Source organism: Maylandia zebra, linkage group LG2 (genome assembly GCF_041146795.1).
Source record: "Maylandia zebra isolate NMK-2024a linkage group LG2, Mzebra_GT3a, whole genome shotgun sequence".
Classification (NCBI taxonomy): Eukaryota; Metazoa; Chordata; class Actinopteri; order Cichliformes; family Cichlidae; genus Maylandia; species Maylandia zebra.
In genome coordinates this window covers 4,810,821-4,829,736 of record NC_135168.1, presented here as the reverse complement: position 1 = coordinate 4,829,736, position 18,916 = coordinate 4,810,821, and the positions used below count along the sequence as shown (strand labels likewise).

The following is an 18,916-nucleotide window of genomic DNA, read 5'->3' as shown; positions in this document are numbered from 1 at the left end:
CTGGCTCTGAATATAACAGCCATGGGTCACAGGAGGGATGTTGATCAGTGCTGGCTTGAAATGGGCGTCATTATGCGTCTCAGCCAATGGGAGCATTGAGGGTGGGCCTAATACTACTGCAGCGCTCACATGACCCAGGACAGAAAGAAAGGGGCGGGGACAGAAACATGGAGACAGGTACAGATCTTTGACATGTTCATTTTAAACTGTTCCAGGAGGCAGTGTTGATACAACTAAAGTTATCTGTTGTTGAAGAAGTCGGTCTGAGGAACGTTCTTAGGATCAACAAATGACGGCATGTATGAGCCTCAAGACGCAGCATCACAAGAAGAACACATGAGCTGTAGAAAAAGGAGAGACTACGAAAGCCACGGCGTTACAATATGAACATGCTTGATCAGAGTGTGATTGTGAACAGGAGGAAGACTCAGCTGAGAACAGTGTGGTGGATACAGAGCAGAGCCCACCATCAGTACAGAGGCCTGTCCATTAGAGTGCTGCTCCAACATGCAGCACATGTACTTGGCCACAGCTGCAACATCTGTACCTGTGAAAGCTTCTTCTCTGTTGCTGCTCATATTGTGCAGAAGAAGAGAGTTTCTTTATCATCAGAAAATGTCAATGAGCTTGTGAGTCTTAGCAGCTGGCTCGGTGCAGAGGAGGAAGAACATGTCAGTCAGAGGAAGATAAATGCAGTTCATGTTGTCAACTCAACCTGGACTGTTGAAAGAGTTTTTCTTTGTCTGGTTTCTGACTGAGATTCTCCAAAGGAAATCCAGCACAAACACACACTTCACACACTCAAAGTCCTGCACAGTAAATGAGCTGATGAGCGTTTGTGCTGCTGCCTGATAACAGAACAATAGTTCTGCTGCTTCCTGTTCTGCAAACACACATTTATAAATGTTCACTTGCTGTTGATCAAAGGTATGTTGGTGGCTCTGGACGCTGAGGGAACTTTGTAAAAAACTAGATCAAATGTTAACGTCCTGGCAGAGGCAAAGAACTTTGATTTGATATTTGATTAGATTCATGTTTCAGCTCAGACTGACAGAAATATTTGAACTGCTGCTGTGTTAAAGGGAACACTGCTGTTAGAAAGCACCTGATCTGTTTCTGCACACTGAATGTTGCACTTCTCATACTGCAGTACTATTAAAATAAGTACACAATACACTACTTTTGAACTCATGATTGAATGTTGCTGTAACAAAGCCATTAATGTGATTCAAAGTGTTCATGGTTTCCCAGCACAACAAATGATTGCACAAGTGTGACTGATCCACTTTCTAATGTGTGTGTAGCCCACACTGTGTGTCACTGTGTCACAGGTGAGTCTGTGTGTCCAGGTTCTATGAGGACAACAGGATATAGTGACTGAGTCCAGCAGCTTAAAGTCTGACTCCATCCTCCATTTAAATAACTCACAGCAACAACTGAATAGCTTTGCCTTTGTGTAGCTGACACTTCATTTTAATGTCCTTTTATTCTGGTTCATCTGGTCTCAGTTTCTATAAACACACAGGTTTCATCAGGACTCTATGACCTCAGTAATCTTTGCTGGGCCTTAATGCTCTGAACAAAGCTGCACATCACAAGACTAAATAGAAATGAATCAGTCTTTCATTCTCACTGCTGTTTGACTTCAGCTCTCAATGTCCCACCATAACCCATGGAAAGAATTACTGTCCATCCAGGCTGCTGAACATGAAGCTGAAGAAGGTGGAGTATTGTGAGGGCTGATGGAGATGATGAATCCAGGAGCAGTGGGTGGATGGCAGCATCAGCATGAAGGATCAGTGTGAGAACACATCATCATCCACAAAGGAAACCAGTCTGAGTGTCTGACGCTCTTGTTAGAAAGACGCAGTCCCAGCAGTTAGCTTGTCTGCTAGTTAGCTGAGAGCTAGCTCACTTGTACATTGAATACCAAACTGTGTAAACCAGGGGTGTCAAACATATGGCCCGTGGGCCAAATCCAGCCCTTGAGATAATTTCATATGTCAAATATTGATGAATTTTCAGGCTTGCTGATAATCAATGTGAGCACGGCTGAGGTTTTATTCTGATGAGCAAACCATGTGGCCAAACACTTTAAGAGACAGACTGGGATCATACCATTATGTGAAAGAAGACATGTCCCAAGGGTAGTGGTAGAGACCAGTACACAGAGAAATGGGAGCTGTATTGAAATGCAAGCGTGTCAGGAAAGAGTGAAAAGGCAAAATGAGCAGCATCTGGCTGCATTTCAGTGATATTGGAGACCACAAAGCTGAGTGCAACATTTATACAGGAGATATACAGGAGACGCTGAGAGTAGAACTGATAAAATTAGGAGCTGGCTAAAGTGAGACCCATTTTTATTTCCACCCATTTTCCACTGTGGAGGACAAAAGGTTTCAAACTGGTCCAGGTCTTAAACCTCACGTGTTCTTCCTAATAGCAGTAAATGGATAAAAATAAGGCTTTTATGAAAACACTGAATAAAACTTGCTGCCTTTACAAAGACTAAATGTACAGTTCAGTATTGAATCCTACATAAAATAAACTATATATAAAGTGTGTCTGAATGGCAGAGATGCAGAAATATGTGCATGTAGCACAGAGCCACGGCTCAGTGTCTGAATGAGTCTCACAGACCTGAATGTGCTGTTGAAGCCATTTATAATTATAACGTAATTCTTTACTCGTTTGATCTGCTCCTTACCACAAGCCACCAGACGTAGAAGGTTTTGGACTTTTAACTATATTTTCTGAAGTTTTACAACTTTTCTTACTGTTAAAAACCTCGTTATGGCCATTCATGCTGTACAAAGTAATTAGACATGTGTGGTATCAACAGAAACGTCAGAATCTCAGCTAAAAGTTCACAAAACCATCTCAACAACCACCAAACAGCTGAAACAGCAGGTGAACAGATCACACAAAAAAGATGTAAACACAAATCCCCCTGATCATCTGTTTTTTAAACATGAAGCGTCGTTTTAGACGTTCATTTACTGCTGGTTCAGTGAATTTTGGTTGGACAGTGATGAAACCTGCAGCCTCAGAATCTGTGAGAAGTCTGCTTTCAGCACCCAACAGCATTGTTGTGTTGTGTGCTGTGGATTCACCTCTGCAAACTCATCACTGTTTCACCATCATGTTTCCACTTAGACAACAACAAAGGAAGCAGTTCCCAGGAACTACTTCCTGTCTTGTTAACATAAGAGTACGTTGCCCTTCAAAACACCTCCACTTCTCCTCTTATTAGAGGACTGCCTTATTATTAATCTGCTAATTCTGTCAGTTGATGAAAGAAAAATGCTTGATCTCACCTGAGAGTTTCCAGTGTACAGTGTGGACTCTTCAGTCCTTCAGACAGAAGCTTCACGCCTGAATCCTTCAGGTTAATGTTACTCAGGTCCAGCTGTCTCAGATTAGAGGTCTGAGAGCTGAGACCTGAGGCCAGAGCTTCACAGCTTCTCTCTGACAGGTCACAGTGACTCAGTCTGAAAAATAACAGATAAACAATTACAAAAATAAAACACTTCTGTTGAAGTGTAATGAGATACTATTATATTTAGCAATATTTCATCTTGTTTTGTCAGGAAACTGAGCACTGATGCAGAGCAACATGTGGAGAGAATCAGAGGAGAAGAAGTGAAGAGAGAACAGCAGTAAAACAACACTGAATTGTTCAGTGTTCTTTTGATATCAACAAAATGTGTCAAATTTCTTTATTTTGTATTTGTTTTAGTAGAATTGATGATTATCACTTAGATAACAACCACAGGCCAGGTCTAAATTGCACTTTGGTGACAGTTACACCCAGAAATATTTCAGAAACGTGGACAATTTGTGCTCCATTGTATTCAGTATTGAACAAACTGAGTACCGATGACCACTTAATATTTTTGATATTTTATTTGAGTTGTTCCACCTGATTTGTGTTAACTAGAATAAACATTTAAAAGCTAAAGCTATGATCACATGTGTACTTACAGAGCTTTGTTGGAGGCTTTGACCACTGGCAGCAGCCTCAGAAGAGCCTTTTTAAAGGCTCATGTTCTCACTTAGATCACTTTATAGCTGTATATCTCAAATTTCTGTAAAGTTATTTATTTCATATTCTGTATAGTTTTTCATATTTATATCCTGTTCATAGCCTGTACATAGCTTTTACTCACTACAGCCTGTACATACTTAGTTATAGAATATTCACAACATACTTCATACCGTGTACATTATAACATACCATAATAGACCCATTTCTGTAATATACTTACATATCTATACTATTGCTAATATATATTGTAATATATCTATATCACTAAAGCACTTCTGGATGGATGCAAACTGCATTTCGTTGCCCTGTACCTGTGCATGTGCAATGACAATAAAGTTGAATTCTATTCTAATTCTATTCTATTTATTTCTACTTACATTTCATTCTGGGAAAAATGGGGATTACTTTGAAAACAGGAAGTATTTTTCCCAAAAATCAGCCCTGGATTAGTAAATCACTCCAACATGTTCTCAGGCAGAAGAAGCTGTCTTGTTATGAGGGAGAGAAGAAAAGCAGCTAAAATCAGGTGTAAAAGTAAAGCAGAGGATGAGCTGAATAAAGGACACTCAAGGCTGGCTTGGAAAGGAATGAAGTCCATGGTGGGGATGCAGAACAAGGAGCAAAGATGAATGTGATGCTGAATCAGCAGAAGACTTGGACTCATTGGATTCCAGCTTCTTTTTTTTTATTAACATTTTAGAATCACTATACAATACCATCAACTTCAGCTATCTTTCAGTACATATATTTTTTTCTTTTTTTCTATATTTAAACAACTAAAATATCCATACAATAAGAATGAAAGAAGAAGAAGAAAAGAAAAAGAAGCAAAACAGGAAACAACAAACAACATAAATAAAAAATACATAAGGAAAAAGAAAAAGGAAAGAAAAATAAATAAATAAATATAGGGAGTGTGTTTTTGTTTCCATTAATGTAACTAATTTTTCCTCTAGTCTTCTAGTAGTTAACAAAGTCAAAATCTAATGCAAAAGCAAAAACTAATTAGTCTGCCTTCCTCCATTACCATACATAAAGCTGTTAATCCTTTATATGTCCAATCTTTGAATCTGGTGTCCAATTTATTTGGAGCAAAATGTGTGTCATATGCACACCACTTAAGAACTGCTATATCCTCTTCTAGTTTATATTCTTTTATTACTGTTTCCCAAATTTTAAAAGTCAACTTGATCCATGGATTTTCAATAGTTTTTATTGAATTTTGCAAGCTTCTGTCTGCTATAATAGCTTGTATGGGGATGGAGGTCAGACCCTCCTCAATAACTTTCCATTGAGCGTCATATGAAGGATTACATCAGCATATCATAGGCCTTAATTGTGCTGCCCAATAATATTCCCTAAGAGAAGGTAAGCCCCACCCCCCTTTTCCTTTGTTAAGTTGTAGGGTTTTAAATCTAATTCGGGGCCTTTTTCCTTGCCATATGTATCTTGACAAAATTTTATCCCATTCATTAAACTGTTTCTGGTTAATTTCTATTGGTAATGTTTGAAATAAATATAATAATTTAGGAAGAATATTAATTTTAATTGAGTCTATTCTCGAATATAAACTTAAATATGGAATTAGATTCCATCTCGCTATATGTTCCTTAATTTTTTTCTGTATTGGTAAATAATTTCGTTCTAATAGTTCTGTAAGATCCTTAGGTATTATGACTCCTAGATATTTAAAGTACTCTGTTTGCCATGCTAATTGATACTTATTTTTAATTTCTTCTGATGGAATATAATTGTACTTAAGCAATTGTGTTTTACTCATATTAACCCTATATCCAGATAGTCGACCAAAGTATTCAAATGATTGCATTAATTTAGGTAAAGAGTTTGATGGTTGACCCAAAAATATTAAAATATCATCTGCATAGCAGGCTAATTTATGCTCCTTTTCATGGATATTAATACCTTCTACTTCTTTATTTTGTCTTATATATTGAGCCAATGGTTCCAGATATAACGCAAATAATAATGGTGAGCACGCACAGCCCTGCCTTGTTCCTCTTTGCAGCTTAATACTATTTGATAGGTAGCCATTAATTTTAATCCTTGCCGTAGGGTTATCATAAAGTGCCTGTATTGTCTTAATTATATTTTCGTGAAAGCCAAATGTATGCAAGACTCGGTAAAGAAAGTTCCAATTAACTGAATCGAATGATTTTTCTGCATCGATACTGATTACCATTGCTTCTATTTTATTCTTTTGAATATGATTAATAATTTGTAATGTCCGTCGCACATTATCTTGTATTTGGCGCTCTCGAATAAAACCTGTTTGATCATTATGAATTAGATTAGGTAAGAACTTTTCTAATCGTCGAGCCATGATAGATGTAAACAGCTTGTAATCTGTATTAAGAACAGATATTGGTCTATATGACGCACATTCTAATTTATCCTTGTTTTCTTTTGGGATGGCAGAGATAATTGCTTCTTTCCAGCTAGAAGGTACTTGAGCCTTCTTTAGGATCCAATTCATTGTTAGAAGCATCACTGGTATTAATTCTTCTTTTAGCTCCTTGTACCATTCTGCCGTATATCCATCTGATCCTGGAGATTTATTTATTTTAACTTTACTTATTGCTATTCTTAGTTCCTTTTCTGTTATATCTTCAATCAAAGTTTTATTCTGTTCTTCATTCAGTACTGGTAAATCAAGAGAATCTAAAAAACTGTTAATTTCAACTATACTACTCTCTGTGTTATTAGCATACAGAGTCTTATAAAATGTTTCAAATGCACTCTGAACTTCTATTGGTTTATTTTTTATTAGTTTTGTCACTGGATGTTTAATTTTGTGAACTGTATTATCTGCTATTTTCTTTTTTAGTTTCCAGGCTAATACATTCATTGCTTTTGATCCTCCCTCATAATACCTTTGTTTAAGAAACATTGATTTTTTTTAAATTTCATATGTGGTCAAATCATTTATTTCATTTCTTGCTTTCCTAATTTCCTCCAATATATCCTGAGATGTTTTTCTTTCATGCCTTTTCTCTAATTCTTATTTTGTAGCTCTTCTAATTTCTTATTTCTCATCTTTTTCTTATAAGAGGATATTGCTATAATTTTCCCTCTCAGGACAGCTTTTAAGGCATGGTAAATGGTAAATGGCCTGTATTTATATAGCGCTTTACTAGTCCCTGAGGACCCCAAAGCGCTTTACATATCCAGTCATCCACCCATTCACGCACACATTCACACACTGGTGATGGCAAGCTACATTGTAGCCACAGCCACCCTGGGGCGCACTGACAGAGGCGAGGCTGCCGGACACTGGCGCCACCGGGCCCTCTGACCACCACCAGTAGGCAACGGGTGAAGTGTCTTGCCCAAGGACACAACGACCGAGACTGTCCAAGCCGGGGCTCGAACCGGCAACCTTCCGATTACAAGGCGAACTCCCAACTCTTGAGCCACAATCGCCCCGTATAGGAGGCGCATCCCACAGTATAGGAGGAGACACCTCACCATTGTCATTAGTTTCCATATAGAAGTGAATCTCTTTCTTAATTTGTCCTTTAAAGTGAGGATCATTCAGTCAGCTTGAATTTAATTTCCAATTATTGAGTTTTGGTTGCACGTTTAAATCAACAGACAGGTATACTGGTGCATGATCGCTTAACTCTATTGCTCCAATTGCACAAGTGTTTATTTTATCTTTATTTTTCCCAAAAGTTATGAAATAATCTATTCTTGTGTATAACGAGTGCGGTGAGGAAAAATAAGTATAATCCCTTTGGTAGGGATGCAAGTCTCTCCATATATCAATTAGTCCCACCTCCTTCATCAATGTATTTATATTCTTAATTAATGTTTTAGTATTCTGTGCTTTTCTATTGGAAATATCTAGCTTTGGTTGTAGATGTATATTTAAATCTCCTCCGCAAATTAGGAAACCTACTGTCTCTGTTACCATCACATCTATAATTTTCTTAAAGAAATAAATATCGCTTCCAGGGGGTGCATATATATTTAACAACGTGACTGGGTTCCCCTCAATGTTTCCCCTTACCAAAATATAACGTCCCTCTTTATCACTTATCTCGGATATTTTTTCAAAGAGTAATTTGCTTGATAACAGGATAGCCACTCCTCTCCTTCGTCCAGTTTTATAGGAAGAGGAGAAACTGTTGTATAACCCATTCTTTTCAGTTTTTCATGCTCCTTACAGTCTAGATGGGTTTCCTGTAGATACACTATTTGTACTTGTTCTTTCTTCATTTTAGTTAAAATTTTATTATGTTTAATTGGATTCGACAGGCCATTTACATTATATGATATGATTTTTACCTTATCTTTAAGCATACCCTTACTATTTGAATATTATTAATGTAACAACGACATGTACCATCAGACCACTCCCTAAACATACATAAGCAAACATTAATATTAACATTAAAGCTGTATAAAACAACAGCTACAGAAATAAGCTTTATTTGGTCAAAGAAAAAAAAAAAAGACTTCCAACTGTGGGGTCCCCGATATGACCCTAAGTAAGCCCCGATAAAAGAGGGGGCTTCGAGGGGGGCCTCTCTCACCTCTATGTGAGACAGGGCCTTCCTTAGCCAGCAGGCCAATGTCCATTCTACTAATAGCATAGGTAGCACGTCCGCCTATTTTCAATTTCTGCATTGCCACTTCAGTATATTATTTCGAGATAAGAAGTCTTTACCAGTGTATATGGCTATAGCTTGATTCCAGCTTTGATATCATTGATTTCAATGAAGAGCTTTGTGATTGTAGCAAAGGGCTGGTAGCTCTGAGAGTCCCACTGATGAGGCGTTTGTGAAGGTTCGCAGTCATCTAAAGAGCTTAGAAAAAAAGGCATCTGGACTTCTTTAAGTTTTTTGAAGACGTTTCGCCTTTCACCTCTCATCCAAGAAGCTTCTTTATTTCTAGGGTCAAATGGTGGAGAGTCCCAGATTAGCCTGTGTACAAACAGACTTCAGCCATATGAGAGTGAGTGTGAGTGAATGAGAGCACACACAGGACACTCTGATCTCTGAATGTGTGTGACGCAGTGAAAAAGAGGATTGTACTGGATATACTGTGACTGACAAACAGAGTTTAAAGAGAAAGGTGTTTGGATTAAAATGGATTATGCTAAAGTGAACGTGCTAATGAAATCTGAACTGACTGAAATGTGAAGTGAAGATAATTCAGATGTAAAAGAGAGAAACTGATAATAAGGTGGGGCTGGAGATCAGTGAAGGGCATGTAAACACCTGATTGGTTGAGTAGATATCAGATCGACAGTTTCACAGTTTTCCCTGTGGATTATAACTTTAAGAAGATGTGACATTCATCAAGGAATCCTGCTCTCCGGATTATTTCCATGAACACTGAGCTGGATCACATCTACAGTGCTGGAAGTGCCCGTCTCACCACCAACCTCTCTGTGCACATTCACTTTTTAACCCTTTGTGAGACACTAAAGGTGTAAATCTGAGTATTTATCTATGTTAGTGCGAACACCTCTAATAGGTTGGTTTAGTCTTTCCAAGTCATATCTTCCCTTAGATCTGCGGTCCAGGCTCCTAAAATCATCCTAGTTTTACAAGCACTACAATCTAGAGGAGAGCTGCACTAACAGGTGTGACAGATGAGATCTGACCTGCAAGGATACTCATGTTTATGTATATCAGGACAAGCAGGGAAGACCTGGACATCAACTCTGTCAGGCTGCCTGAGTCCTCTCACCCACATCAGCTCAGAACTCTGCATTATCTACTGAGTCAGAATCAGTGGATCAGGGATCAGAAGTTCTACAAAGAGTAGAACCAGACTTCCTGTATAGAGGTGTGTGGGCCTACTGATCCACAGTGTCAGCACAACTTTCACATCATATTCATCTCAGCACAACTAAAACATGTGACTGACCTCAGAGTTTCAAATCGACATCGTGGATTCTCCAGAAGAACACACAGCTGCTTCACTCCTGAATCCTGCAGGTTGTTGTAGGTTCCACTCAGGTCCAGCACTCTGGGATACGAGGGGTTGGACTTCAGCGCTGCTGCCAGATAATCACAGCTGATCTCTGACAAATCACAGTCCTTCAATCTGAATAAAAAATGAAAGATGTAAGTTTATTAGACAAAGTGTGAGCTTGAAATCATTCAGTGTTTCATCATCTGTTCAGAGCTGAAGAAGGTTCAGAATGTAGAAGTTTAGAAAATGGAAACTCCAAACAGCTGAAGCCAACAGGAAGCAGCTTCAAACAAACAAGAGAAAAAAATGAATTTTTCACATTGAAGTCGTACATTTATCATAAAGTTGTCAAGTTTTGCCGTGTGAAATAACAAAACTGAACAGGAATCCTCAGAGTTGAACCCTCTGCACAGAGGTTCAGGTTCCTGTTCAGGTCCCAAAGTGCAGAACAACAAGGTTTCAAACAGCTTCGTTCCAGCAGCATCAGCCACAGAAATGCAGAGATAATTCTTTGGATCTCTTGGTTGTGTTGTATGATGCTGTGTTTGCATATCTGGTGTCTGTGTTGCTTTGTGAGGACGGATCATTTACTGCAGCTCCAGATAAACAGAGCTGGACCTGAACCTGGTAGCTTCACTTAGAAGACACTTGTGACGGGAACGTCAGGTCAAAAAAGTGCCCCTCCGACAGCCAAACCCATCTGTTCTCTGATTGGATAGTTACATTTGTGATTGACATGACATTGACCAATCAGATGAAAGGAAGAAAAATAGGGTCAAAATTCGTACTTGTAACTTGCAGGGTTTTTTTTTGGCTAAGTCCACACACAAATCTTTTTTTACACACACACAAATCTTTTTTACACATACAAAGTTTTTTTCACGCACACACAAATCTTTTTTACACACACACAAATTCTTTTTACACATACAAATCCTGATTTACAAGTACAAAATATTTATGACCACATTTTGAGCCCATACAAATGTTCTGCAGACGAGTCCATGCGCTCACAACAAAGCTCAGTGTGGACGACGCTGTGCACGCTCCAATGCTGATTGGTTAGAAAGTGGGCGGGAACAGGGAAGAGAGCGACAGCAGTGTTCAGGACAAACACGAAGGATCAAAGAAGAAGAACATGACAAGCTCAGATGGAGGCTGCAGTGGACACTTTTCATTGTTTTAACATTCGCTTTCACTTCAGCTTCACCAACAACAGCACAAGCAGAGCAGCCCACTGACTGCGTGGCCGTGACGGCGCCCCCTGGTGACTGTAAACCACTACAACATGTAGACGGCCGTCTGCTGCTCATTTCTTTGCCACCATCACAGGAGCTCTTTATCATGTTCTACACTCTCATTGGTTCTTTGTGTGCTTGTTTTTTAGAACAGTAGTCATTGTGATTGGTCAAAGAAGACAGTCAGCTGTGACTAAATGTAGCTCCTACAGCAGTGATTGGAATAACTACTGAAGCTAATCCAGTATCAAAGCTCAGGAATCAGCAGCTCCCACCTCGTTTTCTTTGAACAACTATTTTTAGCTGCTGTGTTTTTGTGTTTCTGCGGACCTCAGACATCCTGCTGCTCTGGAGAACTGAAGCTCTAAAAGCTTCAGCCTTTATCTCCAAGAAACAAAGCTGATCATGGAGACCCAGCAGGTCAGCTGATCTGTGGACAGCACCAGCATCTTTAAATAAGTCTGAGAGGTGAGCAGTCTTTGGAAGCCTTTACTGTCTGATAGTCTCAGAGCAGGATTTGGATCATTATTTGGCTTTTCTTCTATTATTATGTTTAGTTTCTGCTTCACAGATATTCTCTGAGATGTTCTCTGAAATGTTTCCCACTGTTGGACAAACTTTCACAGTTTCTTCATAAAGGAGATCTCCTGTGCAGTCCATCTGCCTCATAACTTTTGCACTGTCCACTTCCTGCTGTGACAAAACAAATTTCCCACGTGTGGGACTAATAAAGGTTATCTTATCTTATCTTATCTTATCTTATCTGTGATAATATGTTAAACACTGAATCAGAATCAGAATCAGAAAGAATCAGAAAGGGTTTATTGCCAAATGTTGAGCAGGTTTACAACATTAGGAAATTGCTGCGGTGCTTCAGTGCAAACATGCTGTCATAAAAAATATAAAAATAAGAATAAGAATTAAAAGTGCTAAGTACATAGATATATACATGATATATACATGAGTGCAGGTGGTGATCAGTGCCAAACATGAAATGATGCAGTGACACAGCGTAGGGTCATGTGTTAGTGGCGGGGACAGTCATACGGTTATTGTTCATGTGTCCAACAGCAGAGGGGAAGAAACTGTTCTTATGGCGAGAGGTTCTGGTGCGAATGGACCGGAGCCTCCTGCCTGAGGGGAGCAGGTCAAACAGACTGTGTCCAGGGTGAGAAGGGTCAGCTGAGATCCGAGCTGCACGCCGCAGTGTCCTGGAGGTGTACAGGTCCTGCAGAGATGGGAGTCTGCAGCCAATCACCTTCTCAGCAGAGCGCACAACACGCTGCAGTCTCTGTTTGTCCCTGATAGTAGCTCCAGCGTACCACACGGTGATGGAGGAGGTGAGGATGGACTCGATGATTGCAGTGTAGAATTGCATCATCGTCCATGTTGGCAGGTTGAATTTCTTCAGCTGCCTCAGGAAGTACATCCTCTGCTGGGCTTTCTTGATGACGGAGGTGATGGTGGGTTCCCACTTCAGGTCCTGGGTGATGGTGGTACCCAGGAAGCGGAATGAGTCCACAGAGGTGATGGGGGTGTCAGACAGGATGATGGGGGGGGAGTGGAGCTGTGTGCTTCCTGAAGTCCACAATAATCTCCACTGTCTTCTGGGCATTCAGCACCAGGTTGTTGTGGCTGCACCAGGACACCAGACGTTCAACCTCCCTCCTGTAGGCAGACTCATCCCCGTCCGAGATGAGTCCAATGATGGTGGTGTCATCTGCAAACTTGATTAGCTTGACAGACTGGAGGGTGGAGGTGCAGCAGTTGGTGTACAGGGAGAAGAGCAGAGGAGAAAGAACACAGCCCTGAGGGGAGCCGGTGCTGATGGTCCGGGAGTCCGAGACATTCTTTCCCAGCCTCACGTGCTGCTTCCTGTCCGTCAGGAAGTCAGTGATCCACCGGCAGATGGGATCAGGCACATTCATCTGGGAAAGCTTGCCTCGGAGATGGTCTGGAAGGATGGTGTTGAAGGCAGAGCTGAAGTCCACAAACAGGATCCTGGCGTAGGTTCCTGGGGAGTCCAGATGCTGCAGGATGAAGTGTAGGGCCATGTTGATGGCGTCGTCTACAGACCTGTTGGCTCTATATGCAAACTGCAGGGGGTCCAGGAGGGGGGCCGTGAGGGTCTTGAGATGGGAGAGAACCAGGCGCTCAAATGACTTCATGACCACAGATGTCAGAGCCACGGGTCTGTAGTCATTTAGTCCAGTCATCCTAGGTTTCTTGGGGACAGGGATTATGGTAGAGGACTTGAAGCAGGCAGGCACATGACATGCCTGCAGTGAGGAGTTGAAAATGCCAGAAAACACTGGGGCCAGCTCGTTTGCACAGTGTCTGAGGGTGGCAGGAGACACGCCGTCTGGGCCGGGAGCTTTCCGAGCATTCAGACTCTTAAACTGCTTCCTCACATCTGCTTCATGAATATGAAGAGTTGTGGTGGGAGGAGGTGGTGTGAAATCCTCTTTTGTGTGGGGTGAGGAGGGGGGTGTTGTAGGTGAACAGTTTGAAGGTGGTGATGGCTCTATGGAGGGGGGAGAGGTGGGGGAATTAGTGTCCAAAGTGTCTCTATTGTTGGGGCCGTTGGAGGTGTGAAGGCTGCCTGATGGCTCGTCAAAACGGCAGTAGAAGTCGTTAAGGGTGTTGGCCAAGAGCAAGTCATCAGTGGAGTGGGGGGTTTTAGGCTTGTAGTTGGTGATATTCCTAAAACCTTTCCACACAGAGGCCGAGTCATTCTCTGAGATCTGCTGCTGCATCTTCTCAGAGTGCTGATGTTTAGCAATGTCCACTTCTTTAGTGAACTTGTACTTGGCCTCTCTGTAGCAGTCCCTGTCTCCGCTTCTGAACGCCTTACTCTTTTCCAGCCACAGCTTTTTGAGTTTAGGAGTAAACCAGGGTTTGTCATTGTTATAACTCACCCTGGTGCGTGATGGCACAATGCTGTCCTCACAGAAGTGGATATAGGAGGTGACAGTGTCCGTAAACTCGTCCAAGCTGTTAGAAGCAGCCTTCAATGTGTCCCAGTCTGTAGACTCCAAACACGTGCGAAGCTCCTCCACAGCCTCGTTGCTCCACAGTTTTTTAGTCCTCACGACAGGTTTGGAGAGCTTCAGCCTCTGTCTGTACGCGGGGATTAGGTGGATCATGACGTGGTCAGAAAGTCCGAGTGAAGCGCGGGGCACCGCGCGATAGGCCCCGCTGATCGTGCTGTAACAGTGGTCTAATGTCCTCTCCTCTCTGGTCGGGCATTTAATATACTGCTTATATTTCGGAAGCTCATGGCTCAGATTGGCTTTGTTAAAGTCCCCAAGAGCAATGATGAGAGAGTCCGGGAATGTCCGCTCCATGTGCAGTATCTGCTCCGCGAGTGCGCACTGAGCTGCCTGCGCATCTGCGTCTGGCGGGATGTAAACAGCGGCCAGGATGAATGAAGAAAACTCCCGCGGAGAATAAAACGGTTTGCAGTGAATAAAAAGGTATTCCAGAGAGGGAGAGCAGTGCTGAGCAATCACTGTTACATCTGTGCACCAGCCTCTATTAATGTAGAAGCAGACACCTCCACCTTTGGTCTTACCAGAGAGAGAGGCCTGCCGGTCCGCGCGCAGCAGATGAAAGCCCTCCAGCTTTAGCGTGCTGTCCGGGATGTCCTCACTGAGCCACGACTCCGTAAAACATAAGACACAGGAGGAGGCAAAGTCTCTGTTCATGCTTCTCATCAGGGCCAGTTCGTCAATCTTATTCCAGAGTGAGCGTACATTGGAAAGGAAGATCCCAGGAAGAGCAGTTCGCAGTCCACGTCTCCTCAGACGCACGAGTGCGCCGGCTCGCTTACCTCTCTTTCGGCGTTTCACTTTCCTGGTCAGAGTCTGCAGTAAATCTGCCGCGGATGCGACAAATATTGGAAGAAAATCCACAGGTGTTGTAGTCCTGTAGTTAAGAAGCTCTTCTCTGGTGTAAGAATATCCAGAGGAGTGCCCAGACACAGAAGTTATGCACAGAATTATGATTCATATCTGAATGTACTGACTGTTAATTACTGATGAGAACATAATCAGTAAATATAAATATGTTTGAGTTTGGCTTTGATGAATCAGAATAAAAGTAATAAAATAATGATTTTAGAGACAGGCCTAACTCAGGCCAGCTGACAGCCTGTGTACAAACAGACTTCAGCCATATGAGAGTGAGTGTGAGTGAATGAGAGCACACACAGGACACTCTGATCTCTGAATGTGTGTGACGCAGTGAAAAAGAGGATTGTACTGGATATACTGTGACTGACAAACAGAGTTTAAAGAGAAAGGTGTTTGGATTAAAATGGATTATGCTAAAGTGAACGTGCTAATGAAATCTGAACTGACTGAAATGTGAAGTGAAGATAATTCATTATTTACTGAGTCAGACTCAGAGGATCAGGGATCAGAAGTTCTACAAAGAGTAGAACCAGACTTCCTGTATAGAGGTGTGTGGGCCTACTGATCCACAGTGTCAGCACAACTTTCACATCATATTCATCTCAGCACAACTAAAACATGTGACTGACCTCAGAGTTTCAAATCGACATCGTGGATTCTCCAGAAGAACACACAGCTGCTTCACTCCTGAATCCTGCAGGTTGTTGTAGGTTCCACTCAGGTCCAGCACTCTGGGATACGAGGGGTTGGACTTCAGCGCTGCTGCCAGATAATCACAGCTGATCTCTGACAAATCACAGTCCTTCAATCTGAATAAAAATTGAAAGATGTAAGTTTATTAGACAAAGTGTGAGCTTGAAATCATTCAGTGTTTCATCATCTGTTCAGAGCTGAAGAAGGTTCAGAATGTAGAAGTTTAGAAAATGGAAACTCCAAACAGCTGAAGCCAACAGGAAGCAGCTTCAAACAAACAAGAGAAAAAAATGAATTTTTCACATTGAAGTCGTACATTTATCATAAAGTTGTCAAGTTTTGCCGTGTGAAATAACAAAACTGAACAGGAATCCTCAGAGTTGAACCCTCTGCACAGAGGTTCAGGTTTCTCTTCAGGTCCCAAAGTGCAGAACAACAAGGTTTCAAACAGCTTCGTTCCAGCAGCATCAGCCACAGAAATGCAGAGATAATTCTTTGGATCTCTTGGTTGTGTTGTATGATGCTGTGTTTGCATATCTGGTGTCTGTGTTGCTTTGTGAGGACGGATCATTTACTGCAGCTCCAGATAAACAGAGCTGGACCTGAACCTGGTAGCTTCACTTAGAAGACACTTGTGACGGGAACGTCAGGTCAAAAAAGTGCCCCTCCGACAGCCAAACCCATCTGTTCTCTGATTGGATAGTTACATTTGTGATTGACATGACATTGACCAATCAGATGAAAGGAAGAAAAATAGGGTCAAAATTCGTACTTGTAACTTGCAGGGGTTTTTTTTGGCTAAGTCCACACACAAATCTTTTTTTACACACACACAAATCTTTTTTACACACACACACAAATCTTTTTTACACACACAAATCTTTTTTTTACACACACACAAATTCTTTTTTCACGCACACACAAATTCTTTTTACACATACAAATCCTGATTTACAATTACAAAATATTTATGACCACATTTTGAGCCCATACAAATGTTCTGCAGACGAGTCCATGCGCTCACAACAAAGCTCAGTGTGGACGACGCTGTGCACGCTCCAATGCTGATTGGTTAGAAAGTGGGCGGGAACAGGGAAGAGAGCGACAGCAGTGTTCAGCACAAACACGAAGGACCAAAGAAGAAGAACATGACAAGCTCAGATGGAGGCTGCAGTGGACACTTTTCATTGTTTTAACATTCGCTTTCACTTCAGCTTCACCAACAACAGCACAAGCAGAGCAGCCCACTGACTGCGTGGCCGTGACGGCGCCCCCTGGTGACTGTAAACCACTACAACATGTAGACGGCCGTCTGCTGCTCATTTCTTTGCCACCATCACAGGAGCTCTTTATCATGTTCTACACTCTCATTGGTTCTTTGTGTGCTTGTTTTTTAGAACAGTAGTCATTGTGATTGGTCAAAGAAGACAGTCAGCTGTGACTAAATGTAGCTCCTACAGCAGTGATTGGAATAACTACTGAAGCTAATCCAGTATCAAAGCTCAGGAATCAGCAGCTCCCACCTCGTTTTCTTTGAACAACTATTTTTAGCTGCTGTGTTTTTGTGTTTCTGCGGACCTCAGACATCCTGCTGCTCTGGAGAACTGAAGCTCTAAAGGCTTCAGCCTTTATCTCCAAGAAACAAAGCTGATCATGGAGACCCAGCAGGTCAGCTGATCTGTGGACAGCACCAGCATCTTTAAATAAGTCTGAGAGGTGAGCAGTCTTTGGAAGCCTTTACTGTCTGATAGTCTCAGAGCAGGATTTGGATCATTATTTGGCTTTTCTTCTATTATTATGTTTAGTTTCTGCTTCACAGATATTCTCTGAGATGTTCTCTGAAATGTTTCCCACTGTTGGACAAACTTTCACAGTTTCTTCATAAAGGAGATCTCCTGTGCAGTCCATCTGTGATAATATGTTAAACACTGAATTATGATTCATATCTGAATGTACTCACTGTTAATTATTGATGAGAACATAATCAGTAAATATAAATATGTTTGAGTTTGGCTTTGATGAATCAGAATAAAAGTAATAAAATAATGATTTTAGAGACAGGCCTAACTCAGGCCAGCTGACAGCCTGTGTACAAACAGACTTCAGCCATATGAGAGTGAGTGTGAGTGAATGAGAGCACACACAGGACACTCTGATCTCTGAATGTGTGTGACGCAGTGAAAAAGAGGATTGTACTGGATATACTGTGACTGACAAACAGAGTTTAAAGAGAAAGGTGTTTGGATTAAAATGGATTATGCTAAAGTGAACGTGCTAATGAAATCTGAACTGACTGAAATGTGAAGTGAAGATAATTCAGATGTAAAAGAGAGAAACTGATAATAAGGTGGGGCTGGAGATCAGTGAAGGGCATGTAAACACCTGATTGGCTGACTAGATATCAGATCGACAGTTTCACAGTCTTCCCTGTGGATTATAACTTTAAGAAAATGTGACATTCATCAAGGAATCCTGCTCTCCGGATTATTTCCATGAACACTGAGCTGGAACACATCTACAGTGCTGGAAGTGCCCGTCTCACCACCAACCTCTCTGTGCACATTCACTTTTCAACCCTTTGTGAGACACTAAAGGTGTAAATCTGAGTATTTATCTATGTTAGTGCAAACACCTCTAATAGGTTGGTTTAGTCTTTCCAAGTCATATCTTCCCTTAGATCTGCGGTCCAGGCTCCTAAAATCATCCTAGTTTTACAAACACTACAATCTAGAGGAGAGCTGCACTAACAGGTGTGACTGATGAGATCTGACCTGCAAGGATACTCATGTTTATGTATATCAGGACAAGCAGGGAAGACCTGGACATGAACTCTGTCAGGCTGCCTGAGTCCTCTCACCCACATCAGCTCATCAACTCTAAACAGGAATGAGCAGCTCATTTCAAAATAAAAGGTTGGAATTGTAAAGAAAACAAACAGAGCTCATAAACTGAAACTGATTTCATTTTTCAGCTGGAACATTTTAGTTGTTCCTTTTTCAATACATACATAATTATATTTACAGTAAGTCTTATCAATCCCCTTTTCCCTGCCAGTCACCGCCAATGTTCCCTCTAAT

The 18,916-nt window shown here is 41.4% G+C and overlaps 1 protein-coding gene across 1 annotated transcript in view; it reads right to left on the bottom strand.

Moving 5' to 3' along the window:
* The window catches only part of LOC112434115 (NACHT, LRR and PYD domains-containing protein 12-like), a 41,265-nt gene that overhangs the window by 8,797 nt on the left and 13,552 nt on the right, over nt 1-18,916 (bottom strand). Inside the window, exons 5-7 of the mRNA XM_076876298.1 lie at nt 15,776-15,955; nt 9,947-10,126; nt 3,318-3,491 (exon numbers count right to left, since the gene is read on the bottom strand). Of these exons, the coding sequence (XP_076732413.1) occupies nt 3,318-3,491; nt 9,947-10,126; nt 15,776-15,955 (534 nt within the window). The remainder of the gene's footprint in view (nt 1-3,317; nt 3,492-9,946; nt 10,127-15,775; nt 15,956-18,916) is intronic.